Source organism: Polypterus senegalus, chromosome 7 (genome assembly GCF_016835505.1).
Source record: "Polypterus senegalus isolate Bchr_013 chromosome 7, ASM1683550v1, whole genome shotgun sequence".
In the NCBI taxonomy this organism is placed as follows: domain Eukaryota; kingdom Metazoa; phylum Chordata; class Cladistia; order Polypteriformes; family Polypteridae; genus Polypterus; species Polypterus senegalus.
Window position 1 is genome coordinate 169430272 of NC_053160.1, and position 22988 is coordinate 169453259.

Here is a 22988-nt window from a genome sequence, read left to right on the forward strand (position 1 = left end):
CCTGTGTAAAGTTTGCACATTTTTCCTCTTTCTGCATCGGCTGTCTTCTCACATATCAAACACATGCATGTTCCGAGAATTGGTTTATCTAAACTGAGGTGATGTGGTGGTGCTAGAAATGTCTGGCTATCAAGGGCTGCGCTGTGCATAGAACCCACTGCTTCGTGGAAAGGCACCCTCTTCTACTGACGCTGAACCGGCATTTTAAAACATTACAACTAGTATATACTTAAAATCCAAACAGCAAGTGCTTTGTCATTAGCTAATAAAGAAGCCTTTAGTACAATTGTAAAATATGAAGGCCAACAGTAACCTATGAAACCTAAAACTATCCATCCATCCATATTCTAACCCGCTGAATCCGAATACAGGGTCACGGGGGTCTGCTGGAGCCAATCCCAACCAACACAGGGCACAAGGCAGGAACCAATCCTGGGCAGGGTGCCAACCCACCGCAGGACACACACAAAGCCACCCACACACCAAGCACACACTAGGGCCAATTTAGAATCGCCAATCCACCTAACCTGCATGTCTTTGGATTGTGGGAGGAAACCGGAGCGCCCGGAGGAAACCCACGCAGACACGGGGAGAACATGCAGACTCCACAGAAGACGGACCCAGGAAGCGAACCCGGGTCTCCTAACTGCGAGGCAGCAGCGCTACCACTGTGCCACCGTGCCGCCCAACCTAAAACTATTCTTAATAATAACATTTTTAAAACAATTAGGCATTGACTTTTTATGGTAACATTATTTTTTAATTGTGGTGTTTGTTTCAGGGAAAACAATGCAGAGAAGTCAGTGATTAAAGTTGGATTTGTCACCTACAATAAGATTCTTCATTTCTACAATGTAAAAAGCAATCTGGCTCAGCCACAGATGATGGTGGTGCCTGATGTAACAGAGATGTTTGTGCCTCTTTTAGACGGCTTTCTAGTGGACTTCCATGAATCTCAGACGGTGATTATCAAGTATGAAAATATAATCATTTTCCTTTTTTCCCTGTTTTAATAAATGAAGATGGTGTCAGTTTTATACCTGTGTGCTGGTTTATCGCCTAGAACTGGAATATGTTTAGTGTAATAGGCTTTAGAAACGGTACTTTTTATAATACATATTTACTTCTTTTTCTTTCTCATGGCTCCAGATATCTTGCCTACTGTATATATAAGATGGAAATTTAGTCCTCTTTCTTTCTAATAATAGGAAAGTGACTGCAGGGTCTTCCCATACAGTAATGATTAGGAGTCGGTTGTCTTATGTTTTAAAACTGTCCTTGATAGGCACTTTTACATTTATGGCTCTGTGATGCCCAAGAGCCACACTGAGATATATTCTCATTATTAATTGAAGAAGCAGTATGTCAGTAAGAAATTGATTTTAAGATAGTTTATATTTTTAAGGGCACAATGAGTTTAAAAGGCATGGTAACTAAAATTATTCTGAAAACCATGAACACTGCTGCAGTAGATGTGAAAATAAAGAATATTAGCAACCTATAGTAAATTCAAGAAACTCTCTTAATCTGTTTTCACAAGGCACCAATTGAGCAAACAGTATTACAAGACAATGTCGCTCAAAAATTATATTATATTGTTTTCAAAATAGACAGAACTGTCGAAGTCATACTTGAAAAAGGTAAGGTTATAGTAGGCAAGTAAGTAAAGTCAACAACAGGGAAGACTTGGGTAATGAGGCGGGATAGACCGAGAGTATTCGAACATTCTCAAGACTGCCTTAGCATGACCACATTTTCAACATTAGCTTATAGTGAGATCTGATTCAAACTGAATATTAAAAAATACATTGGGGCGTGTTACAGTACCTGAGAGCCATATTTGTACTTGTCTATGAAACAGATTAAATGGATGTAACCCAGGTGAAGTACTGGGTGAGTGTTTTATACACGCAATGCCAGTAAAACTGTTTACTTTTTACTTACTAAACAACATTTTCTGCTATTAAAGTATGTAAAAGCCAATCCACCGTTCCCCTTTGTAGTGTCTTTTTACTCCTTAATTACTATAAAAAGGAATTTTGAGTGAAATGAATAAAATGATTATTCCATGTTCCTGTTAGTGTCTGAGAATAGTTCTGGCTTACTGTATCTAGTATGTGGTTGTGTGTCGCCACCTTGTGGTGAAATCTTTTAGGGAGCTAGTAGTAAAAACAGATTTTCTGCAATTTCTTTTATTGATGTGAATGAAGTAAAAACAAAAGCAAGCTTTCCTTCTAGACAGTTTCCATATTAGAAGACAATTCTAGGAATGTTTATTTTTGGTTCGTTTTATTTCATTCACTTATTAAGAATTACAACACTTAATTGCTACGTTTATTTTTCAGATTTCTGAATTAAAAAAAGAGATGTAAATAAAAAGGGAATCAGTATGCAGTTTTTATAAAGTTATCACTTTCAATTAAATTTCTGAAAATCAAGGGAGGAATAAGTGAAGCATTGAAAAGCATGAATTTGCTACTGTCCACAAAATATTCAGACGGGATTTACAGAAAAGGAAAATCTATAATTTTAGAAATGTCTTACTTGGCTCAAAGATGGCACAACCATTCAATTTAATTAAATGGCATAATGGTAAAGACTGCTTTCTAATTGCAAAACTGATTGGCACAAAAAAGCACCAATCACAGCCTCCCTCCAAGCCCTGAGTGTGACACCCCTGTTTTACATTATGCTTTTTAATTTTCTGAAATATGGCAGTGCTTTGATGTGACAGGTAGTGAGTGCTGCACACCATTATGTTGATGATAATACTAATATGCTTTTCACTGGTAACTTCAATTCTTTTAGTCTCCTGGACAACATTCCAGACATGTTTGCTGACACCGATGAAGGTGAAACAGTTTTTGCACCTGTCGTCCAAGCTGGGCTGGAAGCACTAAAGGTTAGACAGTTTACTGGGCTTTCTAAATAAAATGAATGATATAGCAGTGGTGAGATTTTTCTTCTGAAGGAAAACTGATAGTGCCAAAACTGGAAAGGGCAAAACAGAAGGAAAAGCAAGTTGTTTGTGATATGAGTATGCTTAGGATGTAATTATTTATATATGTATATAAATCTAGTAAATTGTATTGCACAGAAAGTTTTATAATTAAATATATATATATCAATATATCCATGTCTCTTAAGGGAGGCGTATATCTCTTAAATCTTGGGATAAATTACAAATTACAGTTTTTATTGGTTATAAATTATGCTGTAGCTTTACATTTTGCAACATCTAGGTTTGTGTTTGAATATTATAAGGATATGCTCAACTAAATTCTTTTTAAATATTAAAATACAGTATTACTTACTGCATAGTCCTAGCTAATAATTGTTTTGTTGTGTTTTAATGACAGGCAGCGGAATGCAGTGGGAAACTGTTCATATTCCAGTCATCAATTCCTACAGCTGAGGCACCAGGGAAACTTAAAAACAGAGATGACAGGAAACTTGTGAACACTGAGAAAGAGAAGGTACTCGCCTAATGCATGAAAATAACACAGAAGCAGACGCAATGCTTTGCTTGAGTCAAGATAATAGGAAGGATGCTGTAGTGTCATTCTGTGTGTTTTGAGTTCCTGATGTGCATTTCAGCACTGCTGATTTGCAGTAAAGAGATTGTGGGTTCGCTTCCTGTTTCCTCCCTGCGTGAGAGTGCTTTGAGTAGTGGAAAAGCACTATTTAAATGTAAAAAATGATGATTATTATTATTATTATCTCTTGTGAGCCACTTATTAATGAAAAACTAACATTGACAAGGATGCAGTCGTTAAAGGCATTATGTTAGAATTTAGTATGATGCTTGATAAACCACCAGTCAGTTAAAGTGCAGGTACAGTAGTTTCAAATAACTATTTTATATTCTCTATGTAAAGTTGTACTTTACCCCATCAGAACATGATGTATACTATTATTACAGGTGCGTCATAGCCTCACACATAAGCTCACCATTTCAAATCCTAATGGAATTCCTTCTCTGGAATTCATATTTTCTTAACATTTTAAACATTAACTTTTAAGTTATTTACATTAGTACATGAACATAAGAATATCCGACAGAACTTGATCAATTTGAATGTGTTGTCCTACCATGTGCTCAGTGCTGCCATTTGTTTGACCCCAAATGGAATAAGGAGGATGAATAAATAGTTGCAAAGACTATTGCATATACCCGTTATATTTTAACTTAAAACATTCTTGCGCCTGTTTAATCCAAATCAGAGTTGCTAGATGATGGACCCTATCCTAGGAGAATCATAAGCAAGGAAAGAACTACTCCTAGACTCCATGCTGCCGGTCATGCATATAGATCTCATTTAGAGTTGCCAGTTAACCAACACACATGTTTTGAGAATGTAGATGGAATACCTAACTCAACACCGATGGCAATCAGGAACATGCTTTGAACCAAAATGTTGAATCTGTGATGTAGCCACAGTACCAGCCCCATTATATAATTTTTCTTCAAAATACTTCTGTAAGAACAAATAAACTAAAAGAACTGACATTTTTGGCCAACTGTACCAGGATCAGTACATTCACCTGTTCTTACAGTTTTCATTTCTGTTTTCCTCTAATGAAGAGTTGCGAAGTACAACCCCAATTCCAATGAAGTTGGGACATTGTGTAAAGCGTAAATAAAAACAGAATACAATGATTTGCAAATCCTTTTCAACCTACTGTATATTCAATTGAATACACTAAGAAGACATGATATCTAATGTTCAAACTCCATCCATCCATTCTCTTCCGCTTATCCGAGGTCGGGTCGCGGGGGCAGCAGCTTAAGCAGAGAGGCCCAGACTTCCCTCTCCCCGGCCACTTCTTCCAGCTCTTCGGGAGAATCCCAAAGGCGTTCCCAGGCCAGCCGGAGACATAGTCCCTCCAGCGTGTCCTGGGTCTTCCCCGGGCCTCCTCCCGTTGGACGTGCCCGAACACCTCACCAGGGAGGCGCCCAGGAGGCATCCTGATCAGATGCCCGAGCCACCTCATCTGACTCCTCTCGATGCGGAGGAGCAGCGGCTCTACTCTGAGCCCCTCCCGGATGACTGAGCTTCTCACCCTATCTTTAAGGGAAAGCCCAGACACCCTGCGGAGGAAACTCATTTCAGCCGCTTGTATTCGCGATCTCGTTCTTTCGGTCACTACCCATAGCTCATGACCATAGGTGAGGGTAGGAAGGTAGATCGACTGGTAAATTGAGAGCTTTGCCTTACGGCTCAGCTCCTTTTCACCACGACAGACCGATGCAGAGCCCGCATCACCGCGGATGCCGCACCGATCCGCCTGTCGATCTCACGCTCCATTCTTCCCTCACTCGTGAACAAGACCCCGAGATACTTGAACTCCTCCACTTGGGGCAGGATCTCTCCCCCAACCCTGAGAGGGCACTCCACCCTTTTCCGGCTGAGGACCATGCTCTCGGATTTGGAGGTGCTGATTCTCATCCCAGCCGCTTCACACTCAGCTGCGAACCGATCCAGAGAGAGCTGAAGATCACGGCCTGATGAAGCAAACAGGACAACATCATCTGCAAAAAGCAGTGACCCAATCCTGAGTCCACCAAACCGACCCCTTCAACACCCTGGTTGCGCTTAGAAATTCTGTCCATAAAAGTTATGAACAGAATCGGTGACAAAGGGCAGCCCTGGCGGAGTCCAACTCTCACTGGAAACGGGCTCGACTTACTGCCGGCAATGCGGACCAAGCTCTGACACCGGTTGTACAGAGACCAACAGCTCTTATCAGGGGTCCGTACCCCATACTCCCGGAGCACCCCCACAGGATTCCCCGAGGGACACGGTCGAATGCCTTTTCCAAGTCCACAAAACACATGTAGACCGGTCGGGCAAACTCCCATGCACCCTCCAGGACTCTGCTAAGGGTGAAGAGCTGGTCCACTGTTTCGCACCAGGACTAAAACCACACTGTTCCTCCTGAATCCGAGGTTCACTATCCGACGGACCCTCCTCTCCAGAACCCCGAATAGACTTTTCCAGGGAGGCTGAGGAGTGTGATCCCTCTATAGTTGGAACACACCCTCCGTCCCCTTTTAAAGAGGGGACCACCACCCGGTCTGCCAATCCAGAGGCACTGTTCCCGATGTCCATGCGATGTTGCAGAGACGTGTCAACCAAGACAGTCCTACAACATCCAGAGCCTTAAGGAACTCCGGCGATCTCATCCACCCCGGGCCCTGCCACCAAGGAGTTTTTTGACCACCTCGGTGACTTCAGTCCCAGAGATGGGAGAGCCCACCTCAGAGTCCCCAGGCTCTGCTTCCTCATTGGAAGGCATGTTAGTGGGATTGAGGAGGTCTTCAAGTACTCCTCCCACCGACCCAACGCCCGAAGTCGAGGTCAGCAGCGCACCATCCCCACCATATACGGTGTTGACACTGCACTGCTTCCCCTCCTGAGACGCCGGACGGTGGACCAGAATCTCCTCGGCCGTCCCAAAGTCGCTCTCCATGGCTCTCCAAACTCCTCCCATGCCCGAGTTTTGCCTCAGCAACAACCGGCCGCATTCCGCTTGGCCTGCCGGTACCTATCAGCTGCCTCCAGAGACCCACAGGACAAAAAGTCCTATAGGACTCCTTCTTCAGCTTGACGGCATCCCTCACGCCGGTGTCCACCAACGGGTTCGGGATTGCCGCCACGACAGGCACCCACCACCTTGCGGCCACAGCTCCGTCAGCCGCCTCAACAATAGAGGCACGGAACATGGCCCATTCGACTCAATGTCCCCACCTCCCTCGGGACGGGTTGAAGTTCTGCCGGAGGTGGGAGTTGAAGCTACTTCTGACAGGGACTCTGCCAGCCGCTCCCAGCAGACCCTCACAACACGCTTGGGCCTACCAGGTCTGACCGGCATCTTCCCCCACCATCGAAGCCAACTCACCACCAGGTGGTGATCAGTTGACAGCTCCGCCCCTCTCTTCACCCGAGTGTCCAAGACATATGGCCGCAAGTCCGACGACACGCACCACAAAGTCGATCATCGACCTGAGGCCTAGGGTGTCCTGGTGCCAAGTGCACATATGAACACCCTTATGCTTGAACATGGTGTTCGTTATGGACAATCCATGACGAGCACAGAAGTCCAATAACAAAACACCGCTCGGGTTCAGATCGGGGGGGCCATTCCTCCCAATCACGCCCTTCCAGGTCTCACTGTCATTGCCCACGTGAGCATTGAAGTCTCCCAGCAAAACGAGGGAATCCCCAGAAGGTATGCCCTCTAGCAACCCTCCAGAGACTCCAAAAGGGTGGATACTCCAAACTGCTGTTTGGCGCATACGCACAAACAACAGTCAGGACCCTTCCCCACCCGGCGGAGGGAGGCCACCCTCTCGCCCACGGGGGTAAACCCCAATGCACAGGCTCCAGTCGGGGCAATAAGTATGCCCACACCTGCTCGGCGCCTCTCACCGGGGGCAACTCCAGAGTGGTAGAGAGTCCAGCCCCTCTCAAGGAGATTGGTTCCAGAGTCCAAGCTGTGCGTCGAGGTGAGTCCGACTATATCTAGCCGGAACCTCTCGACCTCGCGCACTAGCTCAGGCTCCTTCCCTTCAGAGAGGTGACATTCCACGTCCCAAGAGCCAGTTTCTGTAGCCGAGGATCAGACCGCCAAGGTCCCCGCCTTCGGCCACCACCCAACTCACATTGCACCCAACCTCCTTGGCCCCTCCCATAGGTGGTGAGCCCATAATGTTCAAACTGATAAACTTTATTGTTGTTTTGCAAATCTTCACTCATTTTGAATTTGATGCCTGCAACACGTTCCAAAAAAGCTGGGACGGGGCAGCAAAAGACTGGGAAAGTTGAGGAATGTTCAAAAAACACCTGTTTTGAACAGTCCACAGGTGAACAGGTTAATTGGAAACAGGTGTTTGTCATGGGTATAAAAGAAGCATCCCCAAAAGGCTTAGTCGTTCACAAGCAAAGATGGGGTGAGGATCACCACTTTGTGAACAACTGCATGGGCAAATAGTCCAGCAGTTTAAGAACAACGTTTCTCAATGTACAATTGCAAGGAATCTAGGGATTTCATCATCTACTGTCTATAATATCATCAAAAGATTTAGAGAATCTGGAGAAATCTCTGTACGTAAGCAGCAAGGCCGAATACCAACACTGGATGCCCGTGACCTTCGATCCCTCAGGAGGCACTGCATTAAAAACCGACATCATTCTGTAAAGGATATGACCACGTGGGCTCAGGAAAACTTCAGAAAACCATTGTCTGTTAATTTAGTTGATCACTACATCTACAAGTACAAGTTAAAACTCTACCATGCAAAGCAAAAGCCATATATTAACACCACCCAGAAACGCCACCTGCTTCTCTGGGCCCGAGCTCATCTGAGATGGACTAACGCAAAGTGCAAAAGTGTGCTGTGGTCTGACGAGTCCACATTTCAAATTGTTTTTGGAAATCATGGACGTCGTGTCCTTCGGGCCAAAGAGCAAAAGGACTTTCCGAATTGTTATCAGCGCAAAGTTCAAAAGCCAGCATCTGTGATCGTATGGGGGTGTGTTAGTGCCCATGGCATGGGTAACTTACACATCTGTGAAGGCACCATTAATGCTGAAATGTAAATACAGGTTTTGGAGCAACATATGCTGCCATCCAAGCGACGTCTTTTTCAGGGACGTCCCTGCTTATTTCAGCAGGACAATGCCAAGCCACATTCTGCATGTGTTACAACAGCGTGGCTTCGTAGTAAAAGAGTGTGGGTACTAGACTGGCTTGCCTGCAGTCCAGACCTGTCTTCCATTGAAAATGTGTGGCACATTATGAAGCGCAAAATATGACAACGGAGACCCGGACTGTTGAACAACTGAAGTTTTAAATCAAGCAAGATTGGGAAAGAACTTCACCTACACAGCTTCAACATTTAGTGTCCTCATTTCCCAAATGTGTTGTTAAAAGGAAAGGTGATATAACACAGTGGTAAACATGCCCCCGTCCCAGCTTTTCTGGAATGTGTTGCAGGCATCAAATTCAAAATGAGTGAAGATTTGCAAAACAACAATAAAGTTTATCAGTTTGAACATTCGATATCATGTCTTCTTAGTATATTCAATTGAATATAGGTAGAAAAGGATTTGCAAATCATTGTATTCTGTTTTTATTTACGTTTTACACAGCGTCCCAACTTCATTGGAATTGGGGTTGTAAGTAGCACTTTCATCATTTAGTCGCTGGACCCTGGTGAAAAACGAGGCTAAGCTAAAAATCAGTTTGGAGTTGTATGAATTTCTGGCTTTTGTCCAAGAGACTTGGATTCTCTGTCACTTCCCACATATATGCTGTTAGACTGATTGGCACCTCTATATTTGTAGGAGTCATGTATGTATGTTTCCTTCTGTGGACTTTTATTTATCTTGGGTTGGTTCCTGTCTTATATCTGATTCTGGGATGACAGCCTCTGGATCCTAGCAACCAAAATAAGGAAATACGAGGCCTAGAAAATAAATTAATATATAACAAATGATTATACACTACATGACTAAAAGAAGTATGTGGACACCCCTCCAAAATACTGAGCTCAGGTGTTTAGTCGCTGTCATTGTTAACAGGTACATAAAATGAAGCACATAGCCTTGCAACCCCTATTGACAAATGCAGAAAGTAGAATGGGCTGTACTGAAGAGCCGAGTAGTTCAGCCATGAATTGGTAGACCACACAAACTAACAGGGTAGCGCTGCTGAGTGCTAAAGCATCATACAGCATAAAAATCATCTATTCTCAGTTCCATCACTCACAATAAAGTTCCAAGCTGCACAAGAACTGTGGGATGGGAGCTTCAGGAAATGGATTTCCATGGCCACGCAGCTGCACAAAAGCCTAAGATCACTCTGCACAATGCCAAGCTTTGGCTGGAGTGGTGTAAAGCACACTGACACTGCACCCGGGAGCAGTGGAAATATGTTCCCTGGAGCGAAGAGTCATGCTTCACTTTTTGGTTCGGCAGATGCCAGGAGAATGCTTCTTTCCAGACGGCAAAGTCAGGTAAAGTAGTAATAATGGCCTGGAGCTGTTTTTTAGGGTTTCAGCTAGGTCTTTTGGTTCCAGTGAAAGCTGCTGTTAATAGTACAGCACACAAAGACATTTTAGACAATTGTGTGCTTTGAGCTTTGTGACAGCAGTTTGGTGGAAGGCCCTTTTCTGTTCAAGCATGGCTGTGCTCCTGTGTACAAACCAGGTTCATAAAGACATGGAGGAACCTGCAAAGAGCCCTGACTTCCACACTATTAAATACCTTTGGGATGATTTGGAACACAGATTGCAATCCAGGTTTTCTTATCAAACATCAGTTTCACAAGTATCACAAATGCTTTTTTTTGGTTGAATTGGCGTAAACTCCCATGCAAACACTCCAAAATCTTGTGGAAAACCTTTCTAGAAGAGTGGAGGCTGTTATACTCACAAAGTGGGGGGCAACTTCATCTTATTGCCTGTGGTTTTGGAATGGGACGTTCAACAAGCTCAAATAGATGTAATGGTCAAGTGTCCATAATCGTTTGGCTATATAATATATAAAACATTAGCAGGAGACAGCTGGCGCTGCCTGGGGTTGGGGCACCAGTTAAATTTCAGAAAGAAACATAGCATATGGTGTTCTCTTGAACAAATGGGTAATCTGTAGAAAATTTGCTGGAGATTGGGTAAATGGTGTGGATTTGCATACCGGACAATCACATATTCAGCTTTATATATTAGACTACCACCCAATCTTTGTCCCAGACTAAAGAATTTTTCTATACTTGCAAATATCACCCCCTCAAATTGAATTCTCACAAAGAATCTCAGCTTATTGTTTTATGTACTGTATATTGTATTATGTACTATTCACTCTGCAGATTTTAAAGTGAACTAAGCAATGCTTCTTCTAATTTTCAGATACTTTTCCAACCTCAGAAGGGCATTTACGAGAGCCTGGCCAAGGAGTGTGTTGCTAACAGCTGTTGTGTGGACTTGTTTCTTTTTCCAAACCAGTATGCAGATGTTGCCACATTGGGTTCTGTACCATTGTACACGGGAGGAAACATCTATAAGTACAGTAATTTCCAGGTAAAACAAAAATATTTTCATTGTGTATTTGTTGTAATTATTAAAAATTATTTTGCTGCCAAATCTAAATCTAATCTACAAAATCGAATATATTGTAATTTATTAAAAGTATAAAGGGTGGAATATACACAGAAACACAATTTGCATTTACCTCCCCACTGCACTTTGAAAGTGACAAGAGTATGCTGCAATTTATTAAACTTAGTCTAATCTCATTGATTTAATTTAGGCCTCATTTATTCTGAGTGGAATCATGCTGAGCAGAATTGATTTTTACACAGCTTGTGAATTTTCACGTATAGCATGTATGAAGAAACCAGTTTATATTTAGCAAAGCCTATATTGATCTGTCAGCATAATCAATCTGTTAGTATTTGTAGTTGTCAAAATATTTGTGATTTCTAGTTTATATTTCCAACACATATTTCACTGGCACGTTACTTTCTCCACAATGGAACAAACTGTTTTATTGTACTACTAAATTTACCAAAACATCAAAACAAGACATAGTTAATACGAACAAACATAAAACCGGAACACCTCTGGAAATTTTAAAATAGCTTTAATTTCTTCTTATTTTTAATGCCATTTGCAGGAAAAACACAGTATACTACTTGGGGAAAAATAACAGAAAGGTCCAATTTGCCAAATACAGTAAACCCTCGATTATCGCGGTTAATCCGTTCCTGACTCTACCGCGATAAATGAATTTCCGTGAAGTAGAATTCTTTATTTATAAATGTAATATTTTCGCAGTTAGAACATAGAAAACCTGTTTACGACCTTCTAAATGCGTTTTTTAACATTATCAGAGCCCTCTAGACATGAAATAACACCCTTTAGTCAAAAGTTTAAACTTTGCTCCATGACAAGACAGAGTTGGCAGTTCTTTCTCACAATTAAAAGAATGCAAACTATCTTCCTCTTTAAAGGAGTGCACGTCAGGAGCAGAGAATGTCAGAGAGAGAGAGAAAAGTAAACAATCAAAAATCAATACGAGCTGTTGGGCTTTTAAGTGGAAGCACCGCGATAAAGCGGCTGCAAGGAAAGGGATCAATGTGAAGGTAGTCTTTCAGCATTTTTTTAGAGGAGTGTCCGTATCTTCTAAGCAAACAGCCACTGTGCAAACAGCCCCTCTGCTCACGCCCCGTCCATCAGGAGCAGAGAATTTCAGAGAGAGTGAGAGAGACAGAGAAAAGCAAACAATCAAAAATCAATACGTGCTGTTAGAGCTTTTAAGTGTGTAAAGCACCGCGAGGGAAGCATATCGTATATCATTGAGGAGTTTTATTTAATACGTAATATGTTCTCTGATTGGGTAGCCTCTCAGCCATCGGCCAATAGCGTCCCTTGTATAAAATCAACTGGGCAAACAAACTGAGGAAGCATGTACCATCAATTAAAAGACCCATTGTCCGCAGAAATCCATGAACCAGCAAAAAATCTGTGATATATATTTATCAATTATTACATTTAAAATCCGCGATGGAGTGAAGCCGCGAAAGTCGAAGCGCAATATAGCGAGGGATCACTGTAAATAAATGCTTCAGGATGTGTATATAATAAGAAATTTGAATTGCAATCATATTTACCATAGACATTTAGCCATTTTTGATAAGTGTCTTAGTATTAGCTAATTCTGTTCAGCCAATAATGCATCTTGCGTAGCAAAACCTTTCAAGACCAACAAAATACGTTCAGCACAACATGCACATTTATTTTCACTCAAAGTGAATTTATGCCCTTCAACAGATAACGTGGACCAAAATAATTTTGAAAAAGTAAAGACTGATGGAACAGATCAAAAACTGGACTCCTAGAGCTAATCACTGACTTATTTATCCTACTGCTTTAAGCTCTCAAATCATTTAACTAAATACCATAAGAAATTCTCTTCAGATGTTTTAACAGAGTTTGCAAAACTAATTTACAGTAATGTTTCTATGTCCTGCAATGCATTTCAATTTAAAATCCAGTTTGTTTACTCTGGTAATATTTCAATTATGGCATAGCACCTACCCCATTTGTCTCAAGCAAGTGTTTTTATAGTTTGTAAGAGTTTGTTAGATAATCATTTTCTAGCTCTGCGTGTTAGCTACTTTTACTAACTTAAATTTCATGTCTGTTTTACTGCAGATTAATTCGGATGGTGATCATTTCCTGAGTGATCTGAGAAAAGACGTTACAAAGTCAATTGGTTTTGATGCAACCATGCGAGTCAGGACAAATACCGGTAATAAATATTTGAAATTTAATGTCTTGGAATTGTTTCCGTGTTGTAGTCTCCTTCTTACAGCTCAGCTCCCATTCTCCTTTGGCATTTGTTCCTCCCAGCCTTCACAGTAATTTATATTCCAAGTCATACTCCTTGTCGAGAGCAGGCTTTACACCCCACCACTTAAGTCCCACTTCATGAGAGCTCCTTCTAGCAACCCCCTGTTGTCCCAGCACCTTTGAGTCTTGATTTATCCATAAAGAGGAAGGCTTCCAAGGCAACTTACAGGCTGCTTAATCATTTTTTTAGAGTCGCACTGTCTGACGCCTCTTACATGACAGATGGAACTCTCTGAGTTTTCACTTGTCAGCCAAGAGGAGTTTAATAGTATTCTACCTTAACTTCTTGGCTTTGTTATAATTTTTGTATTCCCACCAGAGCACTAATCAGACCAGACCCCTTCTTTGTTGGTTGTAGTCTTCCTACTCTGACTTAAAGTGGAGCTCTCCATTGAATCAGCATGAAGCTCATTGTATCTTAGGGATTTAACAAGTTGCTTCTGTGCTGTGGCATCTGTACCCCACTCTGTTCAAAGAGCACGATTGTGGATGCTCAAAAACACAATTCAGTGGGCACAACAAAAGATGCATGTTTAAAATCCTTATGTAATTTAGTTGGCGTCAAGATGGAAATGAGCACTTCTTGAATTTATAGTTATGCGTGCATGAAACACATACAGCAAGCAAGAACACTTTACAAAGCAAAAAACAAAAGCATTCTGCCATTTAGTTAATTAATCTTATCTTAATGAACTTTACCCTGTTTAACATATTTGAAATTAGCATTTAACCCAACTTGCTGATATTTTAAAATCAGTAACACATTTATACAATAGCTCCTTAATGTCTTTGATTAAAAGAAAATATGGCACATTCATTAATATTTAGTTACTAAATATTACCAACGCTTCTGTCCTATTGTAAAAAAATAATTTTTTCTCTGTTTGTACTTTTAGGTTTCAGAGCAACTGACTTTTTTGGTGCCATTTATATGAATAACACTACAGATGTGGAGATGGCGGCTATAGACTGTGATAAGACCGTAACGGTTGAGTTCAAACATGATGATAAACTTAGTGAAGATACTGGAGCCTTATTTCAGGTAATTGAACTGGTTCTAAAACTAAACTTAAAATATAATTGCCACAAAAATGCCTTAGTAAGCCATATGTCATGTAAACTATTATCCGTCCATTCATCCATTATCCAACCCGCTATATCCTAACTACAGGGACACGGGGGGTCTGCTGGAGCCAATCCCAGCCAACACAGGGCACAAGGCAGGAAACAAACCCCGGGCAGGGTGCCAGCCCACCACAGTGTAAACCATTAATTTCAATAAATTAATTAGACAATAAATAATTATGTATTTGGTGTATCAGACATACTGTATAAATTAAAATACCATACACCACTGTATCCAGCTGATCTTCAGTTATATTATGCCCACATATACACATGCCACCGTATTACAGTTTTTCTCAATCGATTGACATGTTTCTCACGCCAAAATTGGCATTCTCACAACTGTGGAAGTGTTTGCCATAACAGTTCATGCATTTCTCAAAGCAGCACTATAGCTGTGCAAATGGCTTTAAAACATTTAGCACACTCACTACATGCATCAAGATGCACAAAGCTGACCAATCAATATAATATTGTGACCAAATAATGACACCATGTTTGTTATTTACAGAGACTTACACCAATTTTTGTTTCTGTTCTTTAAAACTTGGCATTTGGAATACTTCTGTCATGAGAAAAGTGAAACCAAGAAAATGACACGTAATTGTGGAACACATTTACTGTATTTACAGTACATATACAACCGTTTAGCCATCAAGTAAAAATACAGTAAGTATTGTAAACCTACACAGGAAATGGAAACTTTCTATAAAAACAAACTGAGGAAAATATATTCAAAAGTATCCTGCAAATGAAGCAATATCAACATTAATGGGCCATCCATTCCTTCCTAACCTTCAAGCTACAGAACTGGATCCACATCAGACCTTATAGTTTGTCTTCCAAGGTAGATGGGTAGAGAAAAGCCAAGCAAAATGACACCTTTTTATTGGCTAACTAAAAAGATTACAATATGCAAGCTTTCAAGGCAACTCAGGCCCCTTCTTCAGGCAAGATGTAATGTAAGGGGCCTGAGTTGCCTCGAAAGCTTGCATATTGTAATCTTTTTAGTTAGCCAATAAAAAGGTGTCATTTTGCTTGGCTTTTCTCTACATTCATAATGGCTAACACGGTACAACAATCTAGTACTATAAAGGTAGAGGGGTAAAAACCTTTTAGCGTGCCACACCTACCTACAACATGCTTCAAGTGTTATGACTTCACACCCAGTCGCCATTACCTCCAGCGATGACATCTGGTTATGAGACTGGTGCTTGTGCACCTTCCACCTCCATGCAGAAGAAAAACTCCTCAATTGGGTTAAAGAAATGTGACAATAATGGCAGAAACAAGTTGAATATCCTTGGATGGGCATTAAACCAAGCTTTTATTTGGTAAAATCTTACAGTGTCTCAGACCACCCCAACATTTGGCAGGTCTGGTGCAACCACTCCTCTCTCAATTTCAGAAATGACAGCATTGAATAACCCATCCAAAACTAGCAGAAGCCAATCCAAAAGTTGGAACATTGTGCAGCACACCCTGTTCAGACATCGCAGCACACATGGTAATGTTGCCTCTGTGTTGTCCAGGCCCAACCTTCTGCTCAATGAGATTTGTGTAATGTTGTCGAAACCTGTGAAGGTTTATGTCTACTTCATTGACATACACAAGTGTGTGTGGGGTCTCACTGCGCTTGATCACTATATTCAAAATATTGACTTACTTTATAGAATTCTGTAGTAATTGTGTGGAACTGTAGTGGTTTATAGGTACAATATTGGTGTAGTATGAAAGGTATTTTCAGTACTTGTTCTCATTCAGAAATGTCTGCAGTATGGATACCACAGGCTCACCTGAGATTGCACCCGTCTCCCTGCCTCAGCCATGCTTAGACCATGCTTGACTACTTTGTGGCTTTGACTACTTATTTCTGGACCTACTGTGGGGTTCCTTTGACCTCTCCTGTCTGTCTCTCTTCCCTGTCCCCAACACCCTCTATGTGTTCTTGGATCCCTTCCACTCCACATGCCTTGTCCCTGTGCGACAGTTTGCCGATCACCTGTGAGAGAGGTTGACAGCATGTGCTTTCAGTGGTCTGGCACAGAGAAAACTTGACTGGAAACATCTGCTCTCTGCTTCCTCTCACCAGCTTTGTCTTGTGTAAATGGATTATGCAAAGGCTGTATGTGTGAGTTGTTTTATATGCTGTCATTTATAGCAATGAGATGATATTTCGGTTTGACAGAGTTGGTTTCTGAGTTGACTGATGAATGTTGTAACTATTAAAACAATTACAGGACTGGGCTCTAAAAAGAATGGGAATTTTCCAGCTGACAAAGACCACAAGCTTTTAGCAGATGAACTGAAGAACTTTTTTGCCAGATTTGAAACAAGTGATTTCAGCATCCAAAATACAGAAATAAAGGAGATGCTTTATAAAAACACCAGGAATTCTGCTGTGATGGGGTTCAGTTTAACTGAAGTGGAGAAGGGCGTGCAGTAGGCCAAAACAAATGCAATGGACCAGACGGCATATCAGGTCGGCTCTTAAAGTCTTACTCTAATGGCGCTTTTCCACTGCATAGTACGGCACAGCACGGTTCAGTACAGCTCACCTTGGTTCGGCTCAGTTCGGCTCGGTTTCGACTGCAGTTTAGTACCGCTTTAGAGTGGGCGGATTATTCACGCGTCGTTATAGTTGCGCCGACCTCCTGAAAACTTTTAATTCCGCTGCCCCATCCAGCTCTCGCTGGATCCGCTCCTCGCTACCAACGAGGAACGCCTGTAATTCCTCAATAGACCACGAAACAGCCATTTTTGGTTAAAACAAAATGGTGCGTCCGAACCTTCGCTGGCTGTGCTAAAAATCTAGCGGGTCTGTTGTGTCTCGTGTCGCAAGTTCAGTGACGCAGTAACGACGATTTTCTCCGGCCAATCAGTGACCAGCAGAGTTTACACGTCACGTTTTGGTAACGGTTCAGCGAGCTTGGAACCTCGGCTGAGGTGGTACTAAAAAAAGGACCAGGTACCAGGTACTGTTCCCAGTGGAAAACCCCCCAAAAGTGAGCTGAACTGAACCGTGTCGTGCCGTACTATGCAGTGGAAAAGCGCCATAAACAGCTCTCTCCAGTTTTTGATTTGCTTTTTAACTGGTCTCTGACCTGTGGTATTGTACCTAATCTGTGGAAACAATTAATCATTACCCCTGTATCTAAGGTTTCTAGGCCAAGCTGTTTAAATGACTACAGACCAGTGGCACTTACATCGATTCCAATGAAATGCTTTGAACATTTGGTGAAAAACATTTTAATGACAGAGACGGTCTTTTCAAGACAACAATCAATTTGCTTATTGTGCAAACAGAAGTATGGAAGATGCTCTGCTTGTTATCTTACATCAAATCTACACCTTTCTTGATCAGCCTGGTTCATATTGGCAGTATTTTTGGATTTTTCTTCAGCGTTCAATACCATACAGCCTCATATACTGATTGGGAAATTGAACAGTATGAATGTAAACCCATTTATTACACTATGGATTCAGAACTTTCTTTTAAACCGTTCACAGACAGTTAAAGTTCAGGACACTTTTTCAATAGTCATTCATTCAAACACAGGAAGTCCGCAGGGGTGTTGTCTTATCACCATTACTGTTTACTCTGTACACAAGTGACCTGAGACAGAACAATGACCACTGCTCCATTATTAAGTATGCAGATGACACCAGGCTCATAGGACGCATATCTGGGGAGGATGAAAGCCACTATGGACATGTGGACTGGATGGTAAACTGGTGCAATAAAAACTCTCTCACTCTGAATGTAAAGACCAAAGAAATGATATTTGATCTTAAGAGACAGAAATCTGTATGTTCACCTATTGTAGTTCTGGGAGAGGAGGTAGAAATAGTAACTGAATATAAATACTTAGGAACTTACCTAGGTAACAATCTTAACTGGAATACAAATACAAAAAAAATATTTTCTAAATGCAACCAGCGCTTTTTTCTCCTACCATAAACTCAAACTATTTAAAGTAGACAAGGACCTCATGTTGTCCTTCTATCGCAGTCTGATCCAGTCTGTGAATACTTTCATTTTCATTGCCTGGTTTAATAGTCTGACAAAGCAAAACTCAAAAAAGCTCCAGCAGATTATGAAGTATGCAGCTAAAGTTATTGGGGCTGATGTAGATGATTTGACTAGCGTGTGTGTGGCAGAGGGCAATGTTAAAGAAACTGGAAATCATCTCAACTGATGACAGTCATCCATTACATGTAGGACTAAAGTTCAGTAAATCAGGAAGGATAGTCGCTTTGAAAACCCACACAAATCGCTCCAGGGACTCCTTTCTTCCTAGTGCCATACGACTTTTCAATAAGAAATATTGGAGATAATGATTAAGGTTTTGATATATATCCTGTAACCTTTTTTTTGGTGTAAATATGTATTATCTAACTGCCTTACCTTAACCTTTCTTGTTTCTATTTGTCTGTTTTATTTCATTCTATCTGTTATCAGATGCAACTGAGAAGGCAAATTTCATGTTTTCTTGTGTAAACATCACTAAATAAAGAAACCTTAAACCTTAAACTGTTGTGATGAGTTTCTCAGAGTCGAATGAGAAACGCACTTCACAATGAAGAATGTGTTTAGAGTTGGCCAATATGTGCCTCAGCATTTGCAGCTTGTAAAACAACAAAGAGGTTAAGGTTAAGGTTTCTTTATCTGCCATTTGTGCATAAAACCGACAGTCAAAGCACATTGGAATTCTTGGGCAGAGCTTTTTCAGAGTCATCATAGTAAACATTTAAAAAAAAAAGAAGAGAAGTGTGAGTGTGCTGTGACCACATGCATTATTGCTGTGAGGATTTGATGAACAGTTGTGAGTGAAATGTGTCAAACCGATTGAGAAAAACTGTAATACCAAAAAATGCTACAGATAAGTTTTTATCAAAAAGTCAAATACTGCATGGCACATCTCATTTGGATCTTCACCCTAAAAACATTTTGAATTCTTGGATGGCCAATGTCCCTACATACGGTCTACCACTCATGACAAGTATTCTCAAGTATGCTTTGTTCATTTGCAGAGCACAATAACTTTTATTTTACTTCATTATTACTTATGTGGACCCAAGACAGATTCAATATTTAATGCACTTCTATCACTATGAAGCTAGCACGTTATCTATTGGACAAGCTGAAGTTGTATGCTTCATTGACCGCTATCCACAGCTCTAAGCGTCAAGTTCTTATATCTTTTCAACAGAACTATTCTTGGAGACGTATATACCAAATGATATGTGTATAGTTTCTCAAGAATAAGGTGAACTGGATTTGATATAAGGAATACATCACTTATATGTATCCTGTGCTTGTTTGACTATACAAACATGTAACGCATAGTAGCCTTCATCATTTGGATTTATACAGCCTTAAACACCCAAGGCAAAGTAGAGGACCTCAAATCAGAGAACATGTCACACTTAACATGACTAGGAATTGTACGGGGTGATGGATTACACAACTTCTCAGTATGGTTTCAAATATTTCCAAACAATCGTGAGCTCACCACGTTTTCACAATCAGTTAACATACTACCTGACAGTGCTGGTGGTTCCACAAATGTTTTTTCCTGTATGGTAAATTCAGCCAGAGTCTCGGCCCATCCTTTTCTATTCTGTCCTTGTCCTTGTGTTCTGACAAACTCATGACCTCAGACAGAGAAGCCTCTCTTCCTTTATGTTCGTAGTATTGTCACACGTACGGGGTACAGTAAAATTCTTATATGTGGTCCAGAACACCTGCTTTTTTTCTTTGCTTGTGCTGCATTGTATGCACTGCATTTCTGCATATGAACTCATTGTGGCCAACTCTTGAACACAGGAGTCTGTCCCTAGGACCTATGACAAAAGGAAGCCCCTTTGACAGTTGCGTAGCTCGAGTTCGGGCTTCAATTTGCCACCCTCCAACATATCTGAATATGTTAAACTATTTAAATAGAAAATTAAAATGACATATAGAGAAAAATTAAGATACATTTTGCATAGATGTATTCATATATAAAGAAACAGCACAAATTTTTATATACATTTATAAGCATCAACTAGACAAGAATATAGTATAGACGCACTGATAAGCTGTGTTCTAATTATTAGTTTAATATAATTACTCTACGAAAACCAGTACCAAAGTAATAGGTGGGGATGTTTTCTGCGCAGAGCAAGAACGCATTAATAACGAAACGAAATTATAAATTGTAAATTAGTTGTTTATCTTCCTAGAAATTATTATCGGTGTAACGTTTATGTTTATTTTTGTCATTGCCTCATACATTTCAACTGCTGTGTCTGATGCAGAAGAACAGTCTGAGCATTTTTTCGCAGAGTGCTAAGGTTGAGTTTGGCTGGGGTGTCTTGCTGCATGATTGCCAGTCACAGACTTGTGCCATGATTATGTAAATGAAGGCTACAACTCAAATCACTAGAAATGTTGTGTAGTGTGACTCCAGCTAAAGTGAAGTCAAGACACTCTGAATTAGTGCAAATATTATTTTATGCTCTTGTGTCAGAATAATTAAAAAATTAACTTTTGTGTTTGTTTTTCTTCTGCTTTCCAGTGTGCCTTGCTTTATACAACAGTTGGTGGGCAGAGACGACTTCGCATTCATAATTTAAGTCTCAACTGTAGTTCTCAACTTGCAGATTTGTACAAGAGCTGTGAGACAGATGCCCTCGTTAATTTCTTTGCAAAGTCTGGTACATATTTTTTATTATATTTAATCTGTTCACCCTTGTGTAATGTGCATGGCAGTTGCAGTATAAACTGACCTAACCTGTACCGAAAGATGGACTTATAATAAAAGTTGCAAACATCTGATGGACAAATCTAGCCAAATTTAAAAGGATGAAAACCAAGAAACACAAAGTATTTAAATAGAGAAACAGCGTTTTCTAATAAATGCTGGTCACACCTATTAAAAAGTACCCAAGAAGTGTCAAACAAGAAATGGAACACATTGCTCCAAAATAATGAACTCATTAGGTTTTGTAAAGAATTTTACTTAATTTGTATACATCTTAGAATTTATACTTTTTAATGCTGTAAACATCATTTATTAATAAATTGTGTGCTTGTTGGTCCTGTGATGAACTGGTACCCCATCCAGGGTCGCTTGCTGTCTTGTGCCCAGTGCTTGTGGGATACTCTCTTTTAAACCTGATTTGGAGCAGGCAGTAGTAGTGGCAGTGTCATGTGTACAGAGTACAGTAAAAGTCTTACTTGCGTGACTGACCAACATGCAATATGTCACCACTCTCGGGCACCATGAAAAACAAGAATGCATTAAAATGCTGAACTTCATATCATTGGATATAAATCACAAATTGGGTTATCTGACGTACTCCTTACTTTTGTTTTTATGCCCCTTTAAATTAAAGGATACATTCATGATGTTGATACAAATTACGTAAGGTGAAGCCTATACTGTAACTGAAAATATTACTATAATAATCCTATCTTAATATAACAGATTTAAAGTCTGTATGTGTATATATTCGCACGTCCCATCATTCGGACTTTCATTGCCTTTTCATAGCTTTTAGTGGAAGTGACATTTTACCCGGTGGGTTGTTTTTTTGTTTTTTATCCCTCAGTATTCGACCATCAGGGAGCGAGAATCGCATTGTAGAGCCGCGTGTGCTGCACAGAAGCCCGACGACTCCGTTTTTTTTTTTGAGAACGGTATTCCCATTACTTTCACAGATGGAGTGATTCACTGATCTGTGAGTCACTGGTGGCGACTGAGCGGGTGACTTCACATACCAGGACCCTGAGTTCCATAAAGCAGGGTTGAGAATTTGCAGGTCCTGTTTGGCTGGCAATTCCAGACTACGCGAGTGGGCAGACTCAGTCCGTGTTGGTTCTTAATTTCAGTCTGTTGCAGTCCAGTTAAGTGCTGGTAACTCCTACAGTGAGTTAGGTGGAGTTGGAGTTTGTGATGTTATGTCGCCTTCCTTTTGTGGCCATCATAAGGGGTAGGAGCATTTTATTGTGGTGAAGTTACACATTCAGGGTGATCCCCACACGCCTTGAGTTGTTACTCCTAGCAATGTGTTCAAATATACTGAATAAAACCCATTATGGCGTAGTAGTGCATATCTTTAGTAACAGCAGAGTACATTTAGAAAGATAATGGATGGTGTTACATTATTAAGTGGCTGTGCAAAGCAGGACCCGGTTACTCTCTCCACGAGTGGGCCACTGTGCCCTCCGCCCCTAAGAGTTTTGATTTTTCTCTGAAGTTTGACTGCGGCCTCTGAGCTGCCCTACACTTGACTGGGCTTAGTCATCCTGTGCTGGTGGCTTTCATGTTGAAGAGATTTGGTGAGAAGCAACTTTACCTAAGATGACTAACAAAAAAAAACGCATTCATGTCAACTGATTACATACATTTACTTTTGTATGTTTACCATTTGAGGGGAATGCGTGCTTGTGTGTATA

The 22988-nt window shown here is 40.9% G+C and overlaps 1 protein-coding gene across 1 annotated transcript in view; it reads left to right on the top strand.

Annotated features, from left to right (window-relative positions):
• The window catches only part of sec24d (SEC24 homolog D, COPII coat complex component), an 83511-nt gene that overhangs the window by 46913 nt on the left and 13610 nt on the right, over positions 1–22988 (top strand). The window contains exons 12-18 of the mRNA XM_039759606.1: positions 782–973; positions 2809–2902; positions 3360–3476; positions 10913–11083; positions 13220–13316; positions 14314–14459; positions 21106–21244. Of these exons, the coding sequence (XP_039615540.1) occupies positions 782–973; positions 2809–2902; positions 3360–3476; positions 10913–11083; positions 13220–13316; positions 14314–14459; positions 21106–21244 (956 nt within the window). The remainder of the gene's footprint in view (positions 1–781; positions 974–2808; positions 2903–3359; positions 3477–10912; positions 11084–13219; positions 13317–14313; positions 14460–21105; positions 21245–22988) is intronic.